General features: G+C 43.8%; 1 protein-coding gene across 3 annotated transcripts in view; it reads left to right on the top strand.

Annotated features, from left to right (window-relative positions):
• The window catches only part of LOC107998104 (neurogenic locus Notch protein), a 196,827-nt gene that overhangs the window by 69,157 nt on the left and 105,412 nt on the right, over positions 1 to 22,258 (top strand). For 2 of the 3 annotated variants that reach the window (XM_028666933.2, XM_017057142.3), the window contains exons 4-5: positions 1,162 to 1,357; positions 16,293 to 16,426. In XM_028666933.2, coding sequence (XP_028522734.2) covers positions 1,162 to 1,357; positions 16,293 to 16,426 — 330 coding nt within the window. Of the gene's footprint in view, positions 1 to 1,161; positions 1,358 to 13,239; positions 14,872 to 16,292; positions 16,427 to 22,258 lie in introns of those variants that run through there. The other variant, XM_017057143.3, reaches the window with a different exon arrangement.

Here is a 22,258-nt window from a genome sequence, read left to right as displayed (position 1 = left end):
CTCGGGAAGAAAGAAGAGGGAAGTTCGTGGCAGCGGGATAATTGGCGGAGAGCAATGCGGCGGTACCTTTGCCCCAGTAGCTCTCATTTAGCAAAAGTTACTCTTGCTTCGTTCCTCTCCAACCTTCTCCTCCCATTGCTCCAACTCTTTGTTTCACCATCCTTTAGCTATCTTCAATTTATCTCGAAAAATTGCATTACTTTTCTCCTATCGATCCACAATTTTTTTCTTTTTTCATTATCATATTTTACGCGCAACGTTTCTCCTCGATCGCAAATTCTCATTGAGAATTTCGTTTCGACGTATTTTTTGGACGTATATTCGGAAGGCAGGCTAATATTTTAACCTCCCTCTCCAACGATACTTGGTCCTCGAGGAAATAGTGGAAGAACCACTGTCGCGGGTGCATCGTGAAGACCGCTGAGGGAAGCAGAGACATCTGAGGAGATTCAGGAGAGCGGGCAGCGACTCCGGTAATTAGTTCCACTAATCAGCTGACCTCTTCGAGAAGGGAGGAATAGGAGTCTAGGTAGACAGAGCAGGACTTTGGTCAGCGTCACCGCCATCTTAAACGATATCTCTCCTCTCGAACGGACGCATGAAACAGGAATGTCCTCGCCGTTGATTTCTATCGACGAGACTTTTTCGAAAAACCCGCGGTACTACCCATGGAGTGTGCATATATGCGCGTTTGAGCGTACATTCTCTTCTCTTAGGCTCTTCGTTTAATTAATGTAGAACGTGTTTATCACGGATTGTAAAAATATTCGTTACGCTTCAAAATTTCTCTCCTTCGTTACACCTCTCTTGCGCATATTTGCATTGCTAAAATTAAATGCGTTGCGTATAGGGGGGTTGCTCCCTTCTCTCTCCCCTCTTTTTTTACAATCTTGCAACGTTTCCAACGGCAGCTGCCAAACTTATTTATATACGCTTTATCGAATAAATTTCACGTTGCAAGTTAAACACGAGTCTCGGAAATGGTAATTTTTCGAAAGGAAATGGAAGTATTGGAAGGATGGTAAAAGTTTTAGAATATTTTCAAACGATGCTAAAAAGTGCTAAGATTTATAATTATATACGATATCCGGCAATTTTCATCGGTTAAAGAGTCCTGGTCGTAGTAATACCGCTCGTTCTTTTCCCCTCGGTGTGTTACAGGCGAGCACTGCGAGCAACAAGACCACTGCGCCTCCTCGCCTTGTCGAAACGGGGCCGAGTGTCTATCGCTGGAGGACAGCTACAAGTGCACGTGTGCACCCGGCTTTACGGGGCCGAATTGCGCGGACGACATCGACGAATGCGACAGAAACCCGTGCAGACACGGCTCCTGCAAGAACATTCACGGATCGTACAAGTAAGTCGAACGACATCGTTAACGCTCTCCCTCTTTCCTCTCTGCTTTACATATCTTCTTTCAACGTAAATTGCGCTCTCACGCGCCGCTTCCCGATAAAACGAAGGGGGCGGCCGCTCAATTTCGATTCCGTCGTCTCCCTTTTCCTTTCTTTTCCTTTTCTTCTTCATCGCTCCCTTTCGCGAACATCGTCGTGGTACGATACCACGCTCAACATAAATTTTTATCACCAATTCCCAGATCCCACCGAGAGTCGATCGCGAGTCGATCCCACGATCGCGAAAGATCGTTTAAAATTTTGTTGCAAAGTTTTATTATTATCATTATTATTAAGGTTTATTTATTTTCCTCGAACGAATTTCCTCCCTGCAACGAAATGATCTTCGGATAATCGGGGGATAAGCAGGAACGATCGTTACCACGATTTTGAGACGAAAGATCGAGTCGAAGGATCGCGTTTATCTTAATCAAGAAGAGCGTTATTCGATACATTTATCCGGACTTTTAAAAATACACAATCCTTCTCGTTCCTTCACGTCGCGAGGAAGGATTGGGAAACGTCGATCTCTGGAAATATGATTGGTTGCACGAGGCGCGGCGACGAGAGAGCACCGCGGTGGTGTGTCGTTCGTCTTTGCCGCAATTACCGATTGAGCACGGACGCTGGAACGTGGAGTGAATAACGACGCCGAGCAACGAGGATGCACACCGCTCGATCCCACGGCCCATTATGGATTTCGACGTAATTCGACGTTCCACGTCGATTCGGGAAAAATAAGCTCCCCGAGCAAGGTTTCGAAAACCTTGCAACTTTCGCCGGAACAAATTTCGCCAAAGCGAAGGAACGATGGATCGTTCGTTCCGAATTTCAGAGGGGGGAGAGGAGCGGAATAATTCGGGCCGATTAATATCAACGCACCACCGATACCAGACTCGTTTCGGACAACCACCTGGACGAGCGTCGGATGAGAAACAAACACCGAAGAATGCATATTTGTCGGGCGAGTTTACTCACAACTCGTACGAATAATAACGGCGGGAGCTCGCGGAGGGGTTGTTGCGGTTGCGGACATTACGGTTTCGAGAAGGGAGGGAGCAGACGAGGGGAGCAAAGTGGAGATTCCTCGATACGAGAGGTTAGGGGAAAAAAGAAGAAGGTAGCATAAGAGGAGCATAGTGAAAAGGGGAAAGGAGAAAAACGAGTGGGGTATCGCGGAAAAGAAACGAGCTCGCCAAAAACTGGTTCCAGCGGGGGACTTGGGTCCCGGGCGGCGCATAAGAGAACATAAATCCGCGCTTTGTTGAGATCGGGTCGAGATTAATCGGAGGCCGAGTCGGGCTGACTGCGCGGGGACCAGATAATGTCGCTGGGCCCTACATTATATTGAATTATATCGGCTCGACGCCGGTGGCTGTAACCACGTGCACGTACGCCTATATATATATTTTTTGTCTGCTGCGTCGGGAAGAGAGGTTCGTCGAACGAAATCGTGTACACCGTCCCTTCCGGACATCTTCATTTTTCTCTCATTTTTCGATATCCCTCCTTCAGATTTCTATGCGAGTTATTCTTTGCCGAGTTTCCGAAGATGCAGCCGCGACCTTGCCTCCCGGTAATCGCAACCACCATCGCCATCACCTCGATACTCTGCCCCCTCCGAGGATAGGAGATACGAAAGGACGAGGAAAAGGGAGGCAATGTTAATGGCGGCGGGCATCCTTGATTGAACGGTATCTGGTTAACACGGACGAGGCAAAGTTGTGGTCGGCACAGGAATGATCGAGGTTTAGCCGGCTAATAAATATCGGCGAGTGGGGTTAATCGGCGCCGCTACCCAATAATTCCCTTTAACGCTGTTAATCCGCCCGTGCAAGCGGCGTGGCGGAGCCTCTGCAACTTTTCCTCGCCGGCCATGGATGGGTTAACGTATGCGCCATCGATGTACGCTCATCCCAACATCCAAAGTCTCTCCCTTGCCGACTCTTCCACTCTCCGCTTTCACCCGATACACGCGACCATCTCCAACAGATTAAGCGTATCCGTCCCTTCTTTCTTTCTTTCTCTCGTCTCTTTCTCGTCGTCGTTGTTTCACCGATGCTCTTTCGTCGCGACCCTTTCTCCTCCTCCTCCTTCTCCTCTCCTTCCTCCCGCGCCAATCTCTGTTACGCGGCCCGAGAAGCAATAACGTTCAATTGGGTCTAATAAAGACTTTGATGCGGCGTGCCTGACCGCCAGGTGGTGCTGGTACCAGATACCGTGTTATTAAATAGTTAGGTCGGATCGGTGGGCCGAGAGGAGGCAAGCCGTTGCTATATCGAGGACAGATGCGCACTTCGTAATTAATCGAAATATACGAGAATGTACGAAATCCGCAAACGCCATATTCTCTTTCCCTTTTTTCAAGAATTCTGTTCCACGAGAGAAGATCAATCAGTCGTTTCGTACATGTTATCATACCCTTATTTACCTTCTGTTACCTCCTTCGTTTCTAATATCATGTTTTGGAGAAGAGGAAGAAGAAGAGGAAGAAAAAGGCTCTCCCCATCTTTTTCGATCCCGCGAAAAAAGTGCACGCGCGAGGTCTTGCGCGCGTGCTCCGGACACGATGTGATTTATGAAACGATCTTCCCAAAGTAGAATTTAATTGAGCGGAGGCGAGGCAAAAGGAAGGGCACGCGGAACGCCTGTTCCTTAACCCTTGGACGGATCTTGATAAAGCGGGCCCGCGATCCGACCCCGAGGGTCGAATTCCTCCCGAAACTCGCACACCTGACCTCTCTCCTCCCTGGTGGAATGTGTCCACACCTGTTGCACACCTCTCTCCTGAAAACTTCTTCCCCTGTTCCTCCAATTTTCTCGCACCGATCTTCCCGCACAGATTGCCAATCGCGGACAAATCGTAGAATTCGATTCGAAATTCGTCGTAGAGCGTACCTTCTCCATCCGTCGTTTCTTTCTGTCTCGATCGATGTCACGCGTAATATCTCGCGCGGCCAGGCTCGTGCTCGTGCTCCGTCGGTCACGTAGCGTCGTCATCCAGACTTGGAGGATCGGTCGGCTCGATTTCCAAGTGGATTTCCACGCGAGAACGGGATCGGGCCGACTTTGAAGTTCGTCTCGACGCAGGGAGGGGAGGGGAGGGTCACGAGGCGAGGTTTCTCGCGTGGAAAAAAAATAAGGATCTAGGGAGCGTATTCGAGGAAGAGAACCCGTTCCACCGGCCACCGATAAATACGTGCCGTGAATGCACCGCGCGTGATTTTGAATTTTCGTTCGAACGAGAGAGAAATCCTGGCAAGGAGGTCCATTAAGGAACGTTTCTACGGAAACGTAGAAATTTTTGAATCGGCTTTGAGAGAAGATCGTGCCGTTGATACCGCGGAGACGTTGGATTCTTTTCTTTTTTGGGTCCTTTACGTGCTTCGAATGCGGAGAGGTGTACGTACGGTAAATTTTGGTAAATAAATTAACACGTTTGCGTTAATTATTAGAAATAATAATTTTTCAAACGAGTTTCTTTTTCCTTTTTTTTTCCAATCTTAATCGATCTTAACTTCCATCGAGTTCGAATTATTAGAATTGGAAAGAAAGTTCTTGCGGAATTTTGACTGTTAGATTCAAATGCACGTGTCTCATACTTCAGCTCAAAACGGAAAACTTTATTAATCGAGATAAAGAGCATTGCGATCGATGTTTTGTTATTCGTGGAATTGAGATATTTTGATTAAAATCAAAATAGAAACAACGTTCTTTCGTTCCAAGAGTTTCCACTCCTGCGCGACAATTTCGAACAATATGGCGTCGCTGCTTAGAATTTTTGCATTCCAACTTAGGAAATCGGCTGTCGAAGTTACCGAAATGGTTTGTGCGCGCCACTGGGAGAAAACGCGGAAAAAGTCGTAGCAAAGATTTAAAGATTTAAAAGAAATTTTAACTTGGAAGACGGAGGAGAATGGACACCAGTATCTACCCGATTGAAACCTGATTTATAAGATAAAATCTTGAATTTGGAAAAAAAGAACTTATTTGCACACCTGATTAATTATAATAAAGATGAACGAGGGGAATAAGTTTGGCTTTTTAACCGAGTCAAATAATATTTATTAATACTCTTCGAGAGATTAAATCGAAGAACGCATACTTGACAAATCTTGGAGCAACTTTTCGCGTCAACTTGACACCTGCACATTTTTCTAAAAAAAATATACCACGCATATGCACTTTCTAACTCATATCTATAAAGTATTCCTATATATTATATAAATAAAATTAAATCAATTATTATCTACTTTACAAACTCGAAGCATTTTCCTTTGTGCAATGGTATCATTTGCAGTTACGCATTATATATCTTGTTTCGTTCCTTTTTCCATTCTTCCACTTTTGAACGAACTTTACATTTTGTCTAATGAGAATCTCTTCTTGCCTTCTTCCCATTATTGCTTCGAGTGTTTTTAATTCCTCGAGCCGTCGAGTCGAGTGGAAAAAAACATCGAAACGAAGTATCTCGTGACTCGTACGCCATGTGTTAAGGAGACGTGTTTCAGCTGTTTGTCTTGCAACGATTACGCTCCGTCCGTGCGTTATTTCCTTTCTCCGTCCATTAACATCAATTCGGATTCGTTAATAATATTATAAACGCGTTACAAAACAACGGCGATGCGATCAAATCCCTTCAAGCTCGTATTCCATTTCTGAAAACAAAAATATACACGCGTCATCGTCCATCTCCGCGCGCACACGCACGAATCTCCACGAAGAGGCTATCTAAGGTGTTTAGATAAAGCGCGAGGAAACAGTTCCATGATTGCCAACCGCATTAATCTTATCCGGAGTCATAACCGTTGCTGCTTCGTTAGATCTTCCATTTCCTGTATAGGAACGTATGTTTCACCTCTAATCACGGCCGACCGTTTTCCAACAAAAATCACCTCCCCGACGATTACGTAGTCGCCAAACGATTACGTTTTTTAGCGATCCTGGTTAATCTGCAATCTGTCATTTTGACAGGGGACAAATAGTTTAGTTTTACATGGTCGAGAGAAAGAAGAAGAAGGGAAAAAGTGTACATCGATTTTCTTTCGATTCATTTAAACGATATTTTCCTTTAATCCTTAAATTTCTCGAAATTGTCCAATAAAATATATAATTTGATAAACTTGTCGTATATTTTCCTGTCGAATCTCCAATTTATCGCAGCAAGTATTCCTAACCATTCTCCGTATAAGCTTATCGAATTAATTAACTATGGCGCGTTTATCGATATACGTTAGACAGAATGAAATGGTAGAATCACCGTTGCATCTACTATCCACGATATGCTTGGCACTCGGACGAGAAGATCATCTCGTCTGGATTAAGATTAAGAAAAACGATTGTCACGCGATTTGGCTAGCAACAATCTGTCACGAGGATGACGTTCGAACGGATTACAGAGTGGATGCTGAACGGGTGCAAGCGCGTCAACCTTCCATCCGCGCGCCATTCTTTTTCCATTCACGTTCTGTGAATATTATCGTTAAAAGGAAGAGTTTCGTGAAACTGGTCGATGATCGAGATAACTGTGCCTCGCTCTGTGAGTCGCTGAATCTGAATCTTCGTTGGAAAAAAAGGAAAAAGAGAAAGAAGAAAGAAAAGGCCGAAAAAGAACGACGAACCGGACGATCCGGATGTGCGAATTAATTATGCGAACGTCTACGAACGCCTGTCAGGAACTAGATGATTATTTAGATTAGAGAATATTTATATTGGATATTGCGTGGATACACGCCTACGTGAAGTGAATTTGTTTTTTTCGTTCTTTAAAGAACGAATTCTTTTGTTTTTAGAATTTTTCAACCGATTTCTTGGTCCAAAGTCGAGCCTTCGAAAACTTGTAGAGCTTCTTTCGAACTCTCGATTTAAAGAAGGACTTTTTTTCTTGCTCGAGAAAATCTCTTTCAAATTTTCGATCGATCCAAATGGAAATAAAATTTTTCCATTTTTCCAAGCATTTTTTCCCCCTGGAATGACACGCAACGTATATCTGCCATCTCGCTTCCTCGTCTTGATATCGCTCAACCCGTTCGTCCCTCGGTGTTCCAGTTAAACGGTGATCTACGCATATCGACGAGAGAGAAATTGAGCGCGTAAAAGGCGGCGATGATTAATCGCATAAAACTCGATCGAGCTGTCAAGGTTAAATTCCGTTGCAGTCTTCTTTTTAAAGAATCGATGATGCAAATCTCTCCTTTTTCCTTTTTCCCCTTTTTTTCCCTCCCCAAAAGATCTTGGAAAGTTTATTAAATTTCCTTACGTACACGACGAGAAGAGAAAAAACGAGGGATTATCATTAATAATAATAATCGAAAGGAATTACTCGAAGAATCGATTGGAGCCAACGCTGTTTTATTATCGATACACGTCGATTGCCATTTTTTCCACTATTTATAATCTGTTGCGCTAATAACGAAGTAGGCGAGCGAAGGATATTCGCTCGATCCAGGCAAGGTCTACCAGGTTTTTCAATCGGCCGCGAATAAATCCATTGTTTCTATCCCACGTGCATATAATAAAAACTATATATTAATCAACATATTGAATCCATAATTCCCCCCATTTTACGATAAAATTTTTACGAAACGCAAGTGGAACACAAGTCGAACGGGGAAGTTGATCGTCGAGGATCGTGTGACGTAACGATTATCGAGCACGGCCAATTCAGGCAATTACACGGTGGGAAAGCGCGCCCTGTAGCCGGCCGGTTCCATTAGCCGTGTTTAGTAGCCGGCGCGTTATACTCCTTATTTTACGCGCGGTGCATCCGTTTACGTCACGGAAACACAATACCGGAATTAATTGTTGGGCTGAATTGCCGATTAAATCCGGTAAATTGGAAATTTCGAGGCGGCGAGAGAGCGGGTGAGCTTGCCGAATTTAAAGCAGATAATTGGGCTCGATTTCGAGAGAATTGACGATGATCGCGTAAAGATTCGAATATTACGCGGAAGTTAAAAATGATGACGCTTACGAGACGATTCGAGGAGAAGATGCGACTCGTATGAATAAAATAAATCGCGGCCACCTCCGTTTCGCGAGATGTGAACCAAGGTAACATTGAATCGTAACGGAGGCCTGATGTATAATCAATGAGGTGGTCTAGATCTCGCCGCGGAACAATGCTGCACAGCCGCCCCGTGCGAAAGAAGAAATGCTTGCGGGAACCGGAATATCGTTGCGACATCCGGTACAGTTATCACTTTTCCGTCCTCCTCATTTTCATCGATGCTCTCGCTCGTTTCGTTTTCCATCGAACGATTCGACGTTTAAGATCCATTATTTTTTATTATTAGAAACTGATAGGCATTAGGTAACAACAAACTCACACGAACGGTTAATCAACTACGTATAAATTAATTTTACATTTTCACTCGAGATTCTCGTCTTCTCTCTCTCTCTTCCCGATCGAAAAGAGCTGGAAGAGCTCGAGGATAAAACGAACGAGGAAGAAACGAGGGGTCTTGTAATACAGGTGAAAAGATTTTATTAAAGAATCGCCTTGTAATAACAATGTTCAAGAACGAGGGAACAAAGTGAATAGTTGAATTTAACCGTAACGACTTAATGGCCGATCGGATAAGGTAGAGAAAGCCGAGCCGTGTCCGCTTTTCTCGCCGTTTTCGAAATAATTCTTTCACCTCCCTCGTGTCGAGTTATGTGCAATATCAATAGCTCGAAATGGTGGGTTATCATTAATCCACTTTAATATTCCGTGCGAGAATGTTTTCACGACGGCTCATCGATAATTCCTCCCTCCCGAAAATGATCCTCGAGAGAGATCTCGAGCGAGAAGACCTGTCCCCCCCGCGATTTCGATCTGCAGCCGCGTTCCAATTTCGCGTCAATTAAATCGGCGATACCCTCGTGACGCACGGTATCGATTTTCGCCACGGCTAACGACAAAACCGCTGTCAAATTCATCGTTCGACTCGATTGAATTCCTCGCGTTCCCCATCTTCTCTCCACCTCGTTCCAGCGTCGTTACCAGCATTAATCTTTCTTTACGATGATTTGATAAATTTGTAAGAAGAAAAAATGCAAAATGAGATTGAACAACGTCTTTTCCAAGTTGAAAAATATTCTTAATCTCTTATTGATGTCTCTTATATACGTATTACAAATTTATTTAACCGTCGATGTAACAAATATTTTCTTTATAGGAATACGCAATCTAAATCTTTTAGTATTCAAATTACGTTTAATTGATTTAAAATGGATGTAGACAGTTTTGATATTATATCACAAATTTATTTAACTAACAGAGGCAGAAAAGTTGACGAATCATCGAAGCAGTTACTTTCTCTCTTGCCCTCTTTTGCGAAAGACTTGTTCTGAAAAATGAACCGAGGAATTGTTCTTTCCTCTCGTTCCCTCTCTATAATCCCTTCTGTTCGTGGAAAAGGGATCAGGTCTCTCTCTCTCTCTCTCTTCCCTTTTATCCTGCACGGTTCGTCCTGCACGAAATAACTGGACGTCGAAACGAATGGCGAAATTATGCCGCTACATTCGGCTCTGTTCGATGCAAAAAGCGAACAGACTTGGCAGACTAGATCCTCTCTCGCAGCGGAGAGATGTGTCGTCGAGACGCGAACACTTGGCCCTTCTTCTGCCTTCTTCCCCGAATCTTCCTCTCTCTCTTTCTCTTTCGTCTGACGTTCAGGGCCCGCATAAAATGGCGAACGAGGGTGGTGGGGGAGAGGAGATGGCACACACGAAGTTGCGGTCTCAAATGATAACGAGGTGCAGGTTCCGATCGTGACAAACTGCGATCGATTCGTCCGTTCGGATCTGGTCCCATTAGTTGGATCGCTCCACCTTTTTGCATTTATCGTGCGCGCGAGCGGACCCTTTCTTGCCCCCCGGTTTTGCGAGCATGCTCGCGCGTTGTTCCGCACCGAAATGACTTCATTTCGCAACGTTATCGCGTACACACGGTGCCAACGACGAAATTGGTCTCGTTGAAGAAGAAAGCTGGAGCTGAGTTGAGTTACGATCTCTCGAAATAATTGGTGGACGGTGTCCTTCGACTTCTCGATGGAAATTCATCTCGCAGTGTGTTGTCGAGTTAATTGTTCATTTTTATCGAACATAGAAAAAAGATTATTCTGTTGTAGCGATAGTAAAGGAAAAAGGATCGAGGTTATTTTTAAGTTTCGATTCGATGTCGATCGGCGAGTGTCTCATGGCGTGATGCTTCTGGTAGACCGAGACACGTTCGGTGTTGGTGGTAGAAGCGTTCCAACACTGAGGACTTAATTGCCAGTAGAATCTTAATGCTCATCGCGTGCCTAATTAATTAGCCGACTGAAAAATAGTCGATCGTATAAAAAAGGAATCGTGATCGGATCGTGGATGCCTCCTCGCCGTTGATATTTCTCATCTTCTTCCTCCCTTTCTTTCTTTCATCGGAAGGACGACGAAGCGCGTCGTGAAAATTATTACGGAATATAAATGAACGCGTCGAATCGAATAATAAAGAATGAGTGATAAAAGAAAAAAGAAGAAAAAGCGAAAAGAACGATTGAACGTATACCCTATACGTTTGCGTATATTGTTTCGAGCGCGAAATAACTTTCACATTCTTTTTTAAACGGACGCCTGGTGTCAAACATCGGATAAAATCGGATAAAAAAAATATGGCCGTGTTTTCGATTTTATATTTCGCTGTAAATTTCTGAATTTGTACGGGACGAAGGGAACAAATAGAGAGAATCGATCCGAGAACCGACTCTCCACGATACTTTTTCTTCTTTCGTAAATTCTTCTAAATTCTTCCCTCTCTCTTATCCTTTTTTCTTTCTTTCTTTCTTTTTTTTTTTCATTTCCATCGTGAACCACGGGGAAGCACGCCGAAAAACACCTCCCCGACTGGTTCCCCGGATCACTTCTGACATATTTTCTTCGTTCGACTGCCGAGGCCCACGCTCGAGGAACTTCCTCCTGTCGTAGCCGTGGCATCCGATATGAATCATATAACGAAGACGCATAAACATCAAGCCGTCCAATCCCCTCCTCCTCCTCCTCCCTCCCCTCCCCCTTGGCCAAGCGCTCGACCGGCCAGGAATCGAACTGCTCGTTCCCGGGGACCGACACGGCTTTATACGTGTCCTTTTCGATACCTGGCGAGTCGTTGGACAACGGTCGAAGACAATGGTAGAAACTCGTAACAGAAACACCCACCGCGATATGAAAATGCGTTTTTTCCTTTCTTCCCCCCCTCCTCCTCGATCGAGGGCCGTTGTCGTTCTCGAAATATCGTAGCGAGCGCACAATTTACCTTTACGGCCACGTTGCGAAACCGGATTGTTTCATAAGGTTTAACCGGCTTCGTACGTACAATTTGAATATTCCGTGGAAGTGAACTCTTTGAATATCTTTCCATACGCCGATTTATTCCAACATCCGACAAAGGCATTGTACTCGATCCGCTGTTTTTCCATAAAGTATTGGGCTTGGGTATACGAAATTGCCGATTTTTCATCGAGCGACAATAAATCGTTACTAGGTTAAAGAGAGAGAGAGAGAGAGAGTTGAATTTTTCCCCTGTAATTCTTCGAAAAAATTTCGAAAATGGTACCGCGTAGTAATAAAAGTGAAGCGAATTTCACATTCTCGATGTGATCATTCATCCGTGGATGAATCGCGGGTAATCTACGTGCGATCGGAGACTCTCGAATATCGAATGTATCGAAAATTATTGAAGTTTATCCATGTGGAATAATGGATTAGACGAGGAAGATTTGCAACATGAGGGAGGAGGGGGGAAGGGAGAAAACTCGAGGGGAATTGGGAATATTTCGTGTTCCTATATGATACATATATAAGGGGATCCGGATGATCCCTATACACCCTTGAGAACCCCCATCGTTCGGCCTGCAGGATGCCCGCGAGCCATTCCATTCGCACAATACGTGTAAACAAGTGAAAATTAAATTTTAAAATTGGCCATCTTCCTGTCGCCGGAGATGCGTATTAAGCGGACCGGTCAACAAGATTTAATCGAAATTTTTGTGCCTCCGACACGCTCCTGCCTCCGGCCTATTTATTCGCACATAAATATTCATACGAGCGGATTAAGCCTGATTTTTAAGGTGTCGTGTAAATTTATACAAATTCATGGATAAAAGTAATTTTTTTTCGCTCGATCAAATGGGAAACAGTTACACGGGAAAAGAAATTATTAACGAGTTATCGCGTATTGAATAATTTAATTGATTTTAATAATAATCGAAATGAAATAAATATGTACGTGAGGAAAAATAAAAGTGAAATTATAAAAATAAGAGTTAATATTCTGCGTTTATTTAACTGGATGAAAAAGTGCGAGCAAAACTTTCAGCAACGGTCTCTGAACGTACGTAAAAAAAATCGCACACAATTAGCGCGTTGTGACAAAACGCGAAGAAACTGTACAAATTTCGTGTCCGTGCATATACATGCAAAGAATATCGTGTAACTATCGAATTAGCAAAATTCTTGCATACTATTGACGATGGTGGAGGGACAGGGGCAGAGACCTGAGATGCACGCAATGATTCCGCATCGTTTCTACGACCTAGGGACCTAGGTGGTAGCTGAAACGAAAAGATCTTATGAAGCTGCCGTGCGCGAAAGTAGGATAACGCGAAGCATAGTCGAAGACTAACGAAGGGTGACGGAACGAGCCGAGGGGTCTTTGGTTAACAAGCGTGAGCGAAAGAAAGAGAGACGGAGTTACGCTACCGAATGAACGGAGAAGGAAAATGGAGTCACGACGTCCCAACGGGGGGGAATCGGCAGTGACGCTAGCAGAGAGGGTCACTGGTGACGGTGGCGCCCTCTGAACGGCCCAGACTCGAAAGTAAGGTTAGTCTGTCGCTAGCCGTTTGAGGACGATACACGTTTCACGCGTATCTCTGTCGAATTCACCCCTTCAGTCGACCAACGACTGTGTAAAATACGCGCGAAACAGGTGGCTACGCGACGTGACATTCTACCATGTTTCGATAGTGTTTCGTAAGTGACTATAATTTACGTATCGCGACGTATCATTTTATCGGTTTTCGTGAAATTTTCAAAGTGGCGCGCTCTGCTCCAACAAGACCGGCAAGTATTGCGTAGCGTGTTTCTATACTCTACGAATTTTGACTATCGAATACGATACTGGAATAATCAATGCTTTGTGGGAAAGGACTACGATTTTGTGAAAGAGTGTATAAGAAATAATAATGAAGGAAAAATGTGTGCAAAAATGAATAACTTGACAGAAGTTGGACGGTGAGACAAATGAGATTTGGCAACGCTTCGTATCCCTCTGGTCAACCGTCATGGGCAGTTCGTCGGCGATCCGACGTAACACAGGATAGAGGCAATTTGAACGAATTTAAGAGAGTTTAAAGCACTCGCGACGCACTGTCACGCGAAACGGATCATCATTGGGACGATAGTGCACGGATTCTATGGTGGTGATTCTTCGATCGAAGTGAAACGCGCCACGACGACGAAAAGCGACGCGAACGAGCGTGAGAAAACAGCGGCCACGTTTCTCTCTGGGACGAGAAACGGCAGAGATATACAACACACTCACAAGCGGACTCGTTCGACCATCATGCTATCTATCCCGTTCTCTCCTTCTTTTGACTGTTCCGTGAACAGAGTTTGTTTTTTTTTTCCTTTAAACGTTGACGTATAGTTTATTTTGTTGTACACTTCATATAGTTTATTTGACTATCCACTCTTCGTGAGAATAACCTGTGAAAAATATACATCGGTGACATCGATATTACCAAGTGAAATTTTCGACGACTTTATCTGGTCATTCAGACAATTACGTGCAATCGTGTGGAACGTTACGCGCCGACGGCTCGCCCAATTTTCTATTCTTTTATTTTAATGCACTTTACCGTTGAATTTTTGACGTTTTCTTTTTTGGCGTATTGTAAAAAATTGTAGAAAAAGAAATTCGAGGATTTAGAAAAGCTTGAGGAAGTATCGAAAATATTCAATGTATCGCGAGAGGGAAAATATCATATGCCTATGACAGAATCGATACAACGATAAATATCGATACCGGCTGTGTATCGAGAAGCAGTGTCTGTGCTGAAGCCGCCATTTTTTCCCCTCGTATACGCTTTTTCTCAGAGAAACTGTATCCCGTTCAATTGGATATTTATTACTCGACGACTTTTTAGTTTGTGATAGAAAACTAGTGCAATCGACGGCGTGTGAACTTGTGAATTTCGTATAATTGCGCATATATCGTGTGAACGTCAGTGTATAAGGTGTACGTGGATGTGTTTATTTTGATACAGTGCTCTGTAAATTGATAGAAAAAAGCAGTTTTGACGATGGTGATTCTTAGAAATGGAGTAAACACTCGGCGTGTCTTCGTCAAAATATGAGGAGAGTATCCTTCTGCGACTCGAGGGAATCGATTTCGTGCAAAAATGTATCTCACGCGTGTATTCTTGATACTTTTGCTGGCTGCCAGTTCGAGGTGCGTTCTTTTCCTTAAAATTTTGTAAAATCGTTTTATTAATACGACCTTTGAACAACGCGAATACAGTTATTAGTATCAATTTCTCAATCACTATTAAATAATGGAGCTTAACTAAATACCGTTGTTAGTCTTTTAGGAACAAGTCAAGATTTTAATTCGCTTGTTCATAGATCAATTGTATATTTATAATCTTATTTTACGATCTTAGCATCATATTACTTTTCTTATCTTTATTTATATTTTTAATTTCTTTAAAAATATATATTTTTTTAAACATAATATAAAAAATTGAAATGAATAATTTTTTTTGATACGTATCTTTGTTTGATAAATACAATAAATCTGATAGTAAATTGAAGATAAAAAATGTTATTAATATGTTATCAGTGAGGAATATCTAAAGAAATAAATCTCATCGAAAGTATAATATTTCATCAATGATGTAGAATAATCAAAGATATTAAATTCCACCATTATTATTATTATTAGGATAAATGAATCTCAAATTCTTGGAGCGTATAAATATGATTTAATATTTATGCGTTTAAGTTAAGAAAAGTAATAACATATCGAAATTAATTTTTGTTAAGTTTCTGTTTTTAAGTTTAATATGCGGTAATATAATAACGATTCTAAAAAAATTATTTTCAATTTCAAACGTGTTATAAATATACATTTTACAGCAGATTAAAATTTTTTTGTTATGATTTATCTACTTGAAACAGCATCTTGAATATTAATATTCGTGTAGTTCACACATTTTTGCTAATAGACGTGCATAAATATGCGCGTAAAAAGCATCATGTCGGACGTAAAAAGTTGGCGCTACGGCAGAACCGGTATTATAAATATTGATTGTTCCAATAGTTAACGCGGTTCGTTGGTCTCGTGTTGCCTCGATGAGAGTCAATGAATGGGAGAACTGTGAGAAATCGATCGAAATGATTCGTGTTTCCATTGTACGTTTGCTCGAATTGATATTCTTGCGGTTTTAAAAACCGTTCTTAACACAGGTTTTATTTCACAAAGGAGGATTCATTTGAAATTTCACGTCGAAAAATATAAATAATTACAGAAACAATGATCGAAAATTTTTAAATTATAATATTAATATCGTACGCAATCGTTCTACGTGTCTTACGAAATCTTTCGGTATCATAGCGAGCAACATTATTCGCTTATACTTTTCTCTACGATCTAAAGAAGCCGGTCGTTCCTTTCTCTCTTTTTCCCTCTCTCTCTCTCTCTCTCTCTTTCTATCCATGACACAGGTTGTAATTAACGATGGAAGACTCGATCGCACGGGCATTAAATAATAATTTATCGGCTTGGTCGATCGTAGTTTTATCACAGCGTTGAATCGATCGGCATTATTTTCACACATTCACAAGATTTTCAACGAGTCATTTCATTTACAGATGCATGTGCACGAGCGGATACACTGGCCAAAATTGCGAGAACGAGTATATTCCCTGCAACCCATCGCCGTGTAAAAATGGCGGCACGTGTCACCAGACCGACGATTTGGATTACGAGTGCATCTGTCCCGAGGGTGAGTTTTGAAATTGTTTCTCGGTTTCAATTATTTATGGTCCCGGTGATTCTCGGGTATAAAGAGGGTGTCGATGATTCAGCTTATATACCGAATTCTGTAAAACGCCTCCCTTGCGAATAATTGCATCGTTGCAAAATATTTTTTTCGAATTTAACAATTGCTCCAAAACGAATCAAAATTATCGACACTGTTTATTTCTCGAGATAGAATCGGACTATAAAAAATCTACGTACCAAATGGATTGAAATGCGATATCTCTTTCAACGTTTCTAATTACTTCATAAAGCAGAAGGAAATATCGTAACAGCGATTTTTTTATAATAGATATATCTATATATAATAACACACGATCCTCCTCGAATCAGAATTTTTATCGAGCTTTGAATCAAAATCTCCGTGAACGATCATTTCTTTTTAACTTATAATAACGCGGAAGTGCCCTTTAATTTCCCCAAGTTCCCACAATACATGGGAAATTATCCCCCCCTCCGTACAAACTTTTCCTCGTTTATCTACGAAACATCTAAACTACTACCTTACATCTAATAATCAAAAACCAAGAGGAAAAAAAACCTCGACACCTCGCTTAAACTCCATCGTACTTTCCCATAAGACGTTCTCGCGACAAATTCTCCTTCCCCCCTCAACCTCCCCCGCGATGCTCGAAACCGTTTTTTCGGTGTCATTCTCACGAATTGAAAAGATCGACACCGACTTCTCCTTGAACTTTTCGTTTTTGGCCAAGAATCTCGTGGAATGCAGTTGTGGGAAGGGAACGACCCCCTCCTCCTCCCCACAGCGAGGACTACTTTTCGCCATTTCGATGGACGAACGAACCTATCCTACCCCTCTTTTCGAAGAGGCCGCGTTCCACGTTCCACTCTGTTTACGATGACAAGAAAGTCCCTCGGCCGGCCCCGTTGCGCAACCTTGTCCCGGGAATGGCGAGCAGGGGGAGAGGGAGGGGGTGTGTGGAAAAAGAAAGAAAAGAAAGGGAGACAAAAGAGCTCGTCCGCGGGGCAATGATTAGCCGGTGCAACAGGTACGACTTGAGCCACGGGGTGGTGGTGGCCATTTGTGCTTGGGTGCACGGTGGACGGTTAATGCGAAGCCTAGGGTCAGCCTAGCGTGGCCTTCTCGGCGGCCGGATCACAATGCGTGGTCCTGTCGTTCCCAGGCGGACCACAACCATGGCGACCCCACCTTTCCACCGTCGTCCCTCCTTCGTCTTTCACGCCGCTTTGCCTTCGCTCGCGCGCGCCTTTTCCCGTTAAACAACCCGCCTGTTCCACCTTCGTCATTATCCTCTCACCGATCGCTTCAACGACCCCGCTACCGTTTCCCTCGAATCAAAATCAATTTTCCAATCGGCGAGAATTTACAATCTGATCGCGTTTCTTCTGTTGTAAATTTCTCGCGAATAAGATCCGTTTTTGGGCGTAGCGTGGTCAACGAGGAAGATCCATTTTCGTCGGTGAGAAGAGAAATTAAAGGGTAGCGGAGAAGCTCGCTCGAAAGAAAATGATACTCGTTGCTGCTCCTCGTGAATTTTACGGCCTATCGTCGATACAAATTGCCACGTTATGTCGCGCCCGCCATTTTGCCGAGCTACCTGTTCAAGCTGGAGTGAAGACGAGTGCGCTAGACGAAAGAAAATGCCCTCGTTCCATCCCGATCTTCCTTCGAGCGGTTCGGTTCTCGAGGTTTAACGAGCTTTGTACGCCGTCGTCCGCGATTATTTCCTCGAGACGACGACCGATTTCTTTTTAACCGATCGATTCTTCCGCTCTTTTCGGATCCCTGGCGACCGAGTGAAAATCGAAACTCGTAAAATCTCGCCATCGAGCGGCTCAAATTGCTTCCTAACGATTAGGAAACGATTCGAGACGAGGCAATAACTATTCCGGAATCTCGCTGTTTTCTTCAGTTGCTGTCTCCTCCTCGTCCAACGATTATCATTCTCGATTACTCGAAATTTACCGATTTTATTCAATCGTAATCTTCTCGAAGAATTCGGTCACAAGCCTTATCCTTAACCTCCTGCCCCTCCTGAAGGAAGGAAATTACGGTGGCGAACCGTTTCGACTGTATTTACAACTCGTAATTCGTAACCATCCCGCCAGACCGAACGCTCGTCAAATGATTTGCTCTCGTGTAGCAGTTCTAATGGTTCAATTTCCAACACCGAGCTACGTGCCGCCCGTTCTCCATTTCCTTTCTCTCTCTCTCTTCCCTCTCGCGTTTTCTTTCCAGCAAATTGCCTTTTTCTCGGTCGCTTTTCTCCAGGGACGTAAGCTCGTAACTATCCCTGAACTAGGCTGCAGCTCTCGAGAAACGCGTACACGTAGATACAGATTCTCGAGATTCCAGGTCTTGCCCTCTCCACGCTCGGTTCGGTAGGTCGTAATGGTTCAATTTGCAGCCACTTGCTCTTCCCCCTCCTCCCTCTCGTTTTCTTCGGCGCGGAACACGCGTCCTCGTCCCTTGGTCGTCCCTTCTCGTACGACCTCGACCAGGAGATTTCCCTGGCCGACGATCCGATCACGCCTCCTCCGTTCGTTCCATTCCGCTAATTAGAAACTGCTCCGCATCGAGCGCCGGTTAAACGATTAAACCGCACGCCCGTAGATTAATCGGGCTCGAGGTAGCCCGGAGTTGAAACGAGAGAACGCTCGCCTCCTCCTATTTCTCCTCTTATCCCCCTCCCCCTAGCAGAGATGTTTCCATGCCTCTTCGATCTTGATACCGGCCGGATTAAGTCGCTTCCCCCCCGATTTTGCAGAGTCGTGTGCAGGAAACGGATGTCGGAAGCAAGGATTAGATTTGCTTTCCCTCGACTCAATTTCTCTACCCTTTATATTCTTCGTATCTCTGGTTGAGGAGAGGATCGATTTTAACCGAGCGTTGTCCTCGCGGAAGAGGATCCGTACTCCGCGGTTATACTCAAGCGTTCCATTCCAGCTGATTTATGCCAACACGCGGGCATAAAGTGCGTAGCCCGCGGTGGGGGATGGAGGAAGAGTTAGGGACACGCGTCGCTGTACCCTCGGCGACGCTCTTTCCTTCCTTCCTTCCTTCCTTCTTCTTTTCCAAAAAGACTTTACTCCCCGCGTATAATTTTTAATTATTTTATTTGCGCTCGTATATATTTCCGGTTGATTGTACGAACGTTAATTTCGTCGCCAATATATTCCTTATTCGAGCTCGTGATTGATTTCATCGTGGATTACACAGCGATGCGTGTGTAACGGCACCTCGGATACATGATCTTAATTTCATTATCCGCTACTTCCCCCTTCACCCCGCCCCACCCGTCGCGTTGAAATCAATTACACAGAAATTACACACTGTTAAAACAGATAAGCGCGAGTAGATCGTTCGACATATATTCGCGTCGTAACCGAAAGAATCTAATTGAAAGAAGTTAATCCATTGTCCATAAACTCGGATCCAATCTCGTCCCCTCGATTCCTCTCCCCTCTCGTAAATCCTCGCGTGGAGGAATCCGAAACTCTATAAAACGAGGCGAATCGCGCACGTACGTAAGCGTGGAAAGTAACGGAAAGGCGGGGACGCACGGTTCAATAAACGTTGGAGGGACGGCGAAACGCGAAATATCCCTAGCAATCAGCCGGCAAACGGTACAACGGAGTTTTATCGGCGGTGTCCTCCTCGCGACGTACGATAATTCGCGTTCCTCCTCCCCCTCTCCCTCCCTCTCCCTATTATTCTTTCGCGCCCATTCACGCGGACGCGAGAAAATCCCCGCCAAGATTTATCCACACCTCCGCGATTACATTGTTCTCGTCCAGGTTCTCGGCCGAGCCGACCGGTTTTAATTGAAAAGGCCTCGCGATCACTGGCCTCGTCTCATCTCGAATAATTAACGGCCGGGGCCATTTGGCCGCGAAGGAAGCGACAAGTGTCCTCTCGCATTGTCTCTCTATTCTTCAGCTCCGCTGTCTCTCGTGTACCTTTGTCTCGTCGGATGGGTGACACGTGGGTGGCCGTGGATAGAGTCGGTGTCGGCGGCAACGTTCGCGATCTAGTTCTTACTTTTGCGTGGAGGAAGGAGGACACTCTTTGTATCCCCTCCTCTCTTTCTTTCTCTTTTTCTTTCTCGCGTTCGAATCGTTTTCACAGCGATTCGGTACACGATATGGCGATACGAACCGATCGAGCCTCGTTCGTTTCGTGGATTGGAATTGGAAATTTCGCACAGTCGAGAATACCATTTGGCACGCGTTAATGAACGTGTTCACGGTACGTTTCCGTCTAATCGTTTTCCAACGATTGTCTTTCGTTTGATGTCTTTTTCATCTCTGACGTTAATACGACATTATCGCGGAATTAAACGAACCTTGTGACGAATGCTTTAATACGAGAATCGCCGGTGATTTTAACGTTATTTCCGTATGGCTGGATATATGGATATATATATATGTTGGACGAAAGGTGTGAAGTTGGATTACGACGCCGTCGGTAGCGGTTTTCCAATAAACGACTACCGTTATGGAATCGAAGAGACGAATAATCGGGAATAATTGTAAATTTCTCTCGAAAAGAGGAGGAAAAGTATCCTCGATCTCTCTATTTACCATTACTCTCGTATTGGAAGGAAAGAAATTCTTTCGAAACGTGATATCCGTTGCGGGGAGCGCGAAAAGATCGCCGCAACGAACGACAAATTCGATTCCCCTTTCCTAGCGAGTAACCGATTCGACCGATTACCGAGATGATGGATCAAGTTTACGCGGGGGGATGTAGGGGCAAAGCCCCGCCGCGGAGGCGAAGGATCGCCTCGAAATTTGATACGATCCGCCGAGAAAATAGTTCTATTACGTTCACAAAGTCCGGGAGAGGACTCGGATAACCGGACACGGAGACTCTTGGTAGCTCTAGTCTTGCCTAGTTCCCCGCCTCGGACTCATTTATCGTGCCCACGCCGGCTTTTATGAGAACGAAATGCCACCGGTACACCGATACCCTTCCCGGCCTGCAACCGGCCACGGACAACAACGACCGGTATCTGTCACTGTCTCGAGTCGACCGAGATGATACGTGTCCCTCGGAACACCTCCTCTCTCCTCCCCTTCCTCCTTTTTCCACCAAAGAAACCGTTTCTTCCCCGATCGATTTTCTCCTCGCGAGAGATAACGTTCTCCTTCGATTATTCGATATTCTTAAACACAATCGACGATATACATATCTTTTTCATCTCTGACGTTAATACGACATTATCGTGGAATTGAACGTATGGATTCTTTTCTCCTCAATTTCGAAAATTTCTTTCTTTGAAACGCGATACCGATTCAAGTCGGTTCAATATCGGTCGAAATTTCAACGCACGGAAAAATCTTCGAGACATATATATATACATATATATATATATATATATATATATATATATATATATACATAAGATCGATCGAAACCTCGTAGATATTGCATCTTCGTATGGATTTTCTCTTGAATTTCTTTCTTTGAAATGCGATTCAAGTCGGTTCAATATCGGTCGAAATTTCAACGCACAATTTCAACGAAAAATCTTCGAGACATATATATATACATAAGATCGATCGAAATTTAACTTCGTAGATATGTATTGCATCTTCGTATGGATTCTTTTCTCTTCAATTTCTTTCTTTGAAACGCGATTCAAGTCGGTTCAATATCGGTCGAAATTTCAACGCACGGAAAAATCTTCGAGACATATATATATACATAAGATCGATCGAAACCTCGTAGATATTGCATCTTCGTATGGATTTTCTCTTGAATTTCTTTCTTTGAAATGCGATTCAAGTCGGTTCAATATCGGTCGAAATT

Source organism: Apis cerana, linkage group LG3, assembly GCF_029169275.1.
Source record: "Apis cerana isolate GH-2021 linkage group LG3, AcerK_1.0, whole genome shotgun sequence".
Taxonomy (NCBI): Eukaryota; Metazoa; Arthropoda; class Insecta; order Hymenoptera; family Apidae; genus Apis; species Apis cerana.
Note: the sequence above shows the minus strand (reverse complement) of the source record. Positions and strands in the feature narration are given on the sequence as shown.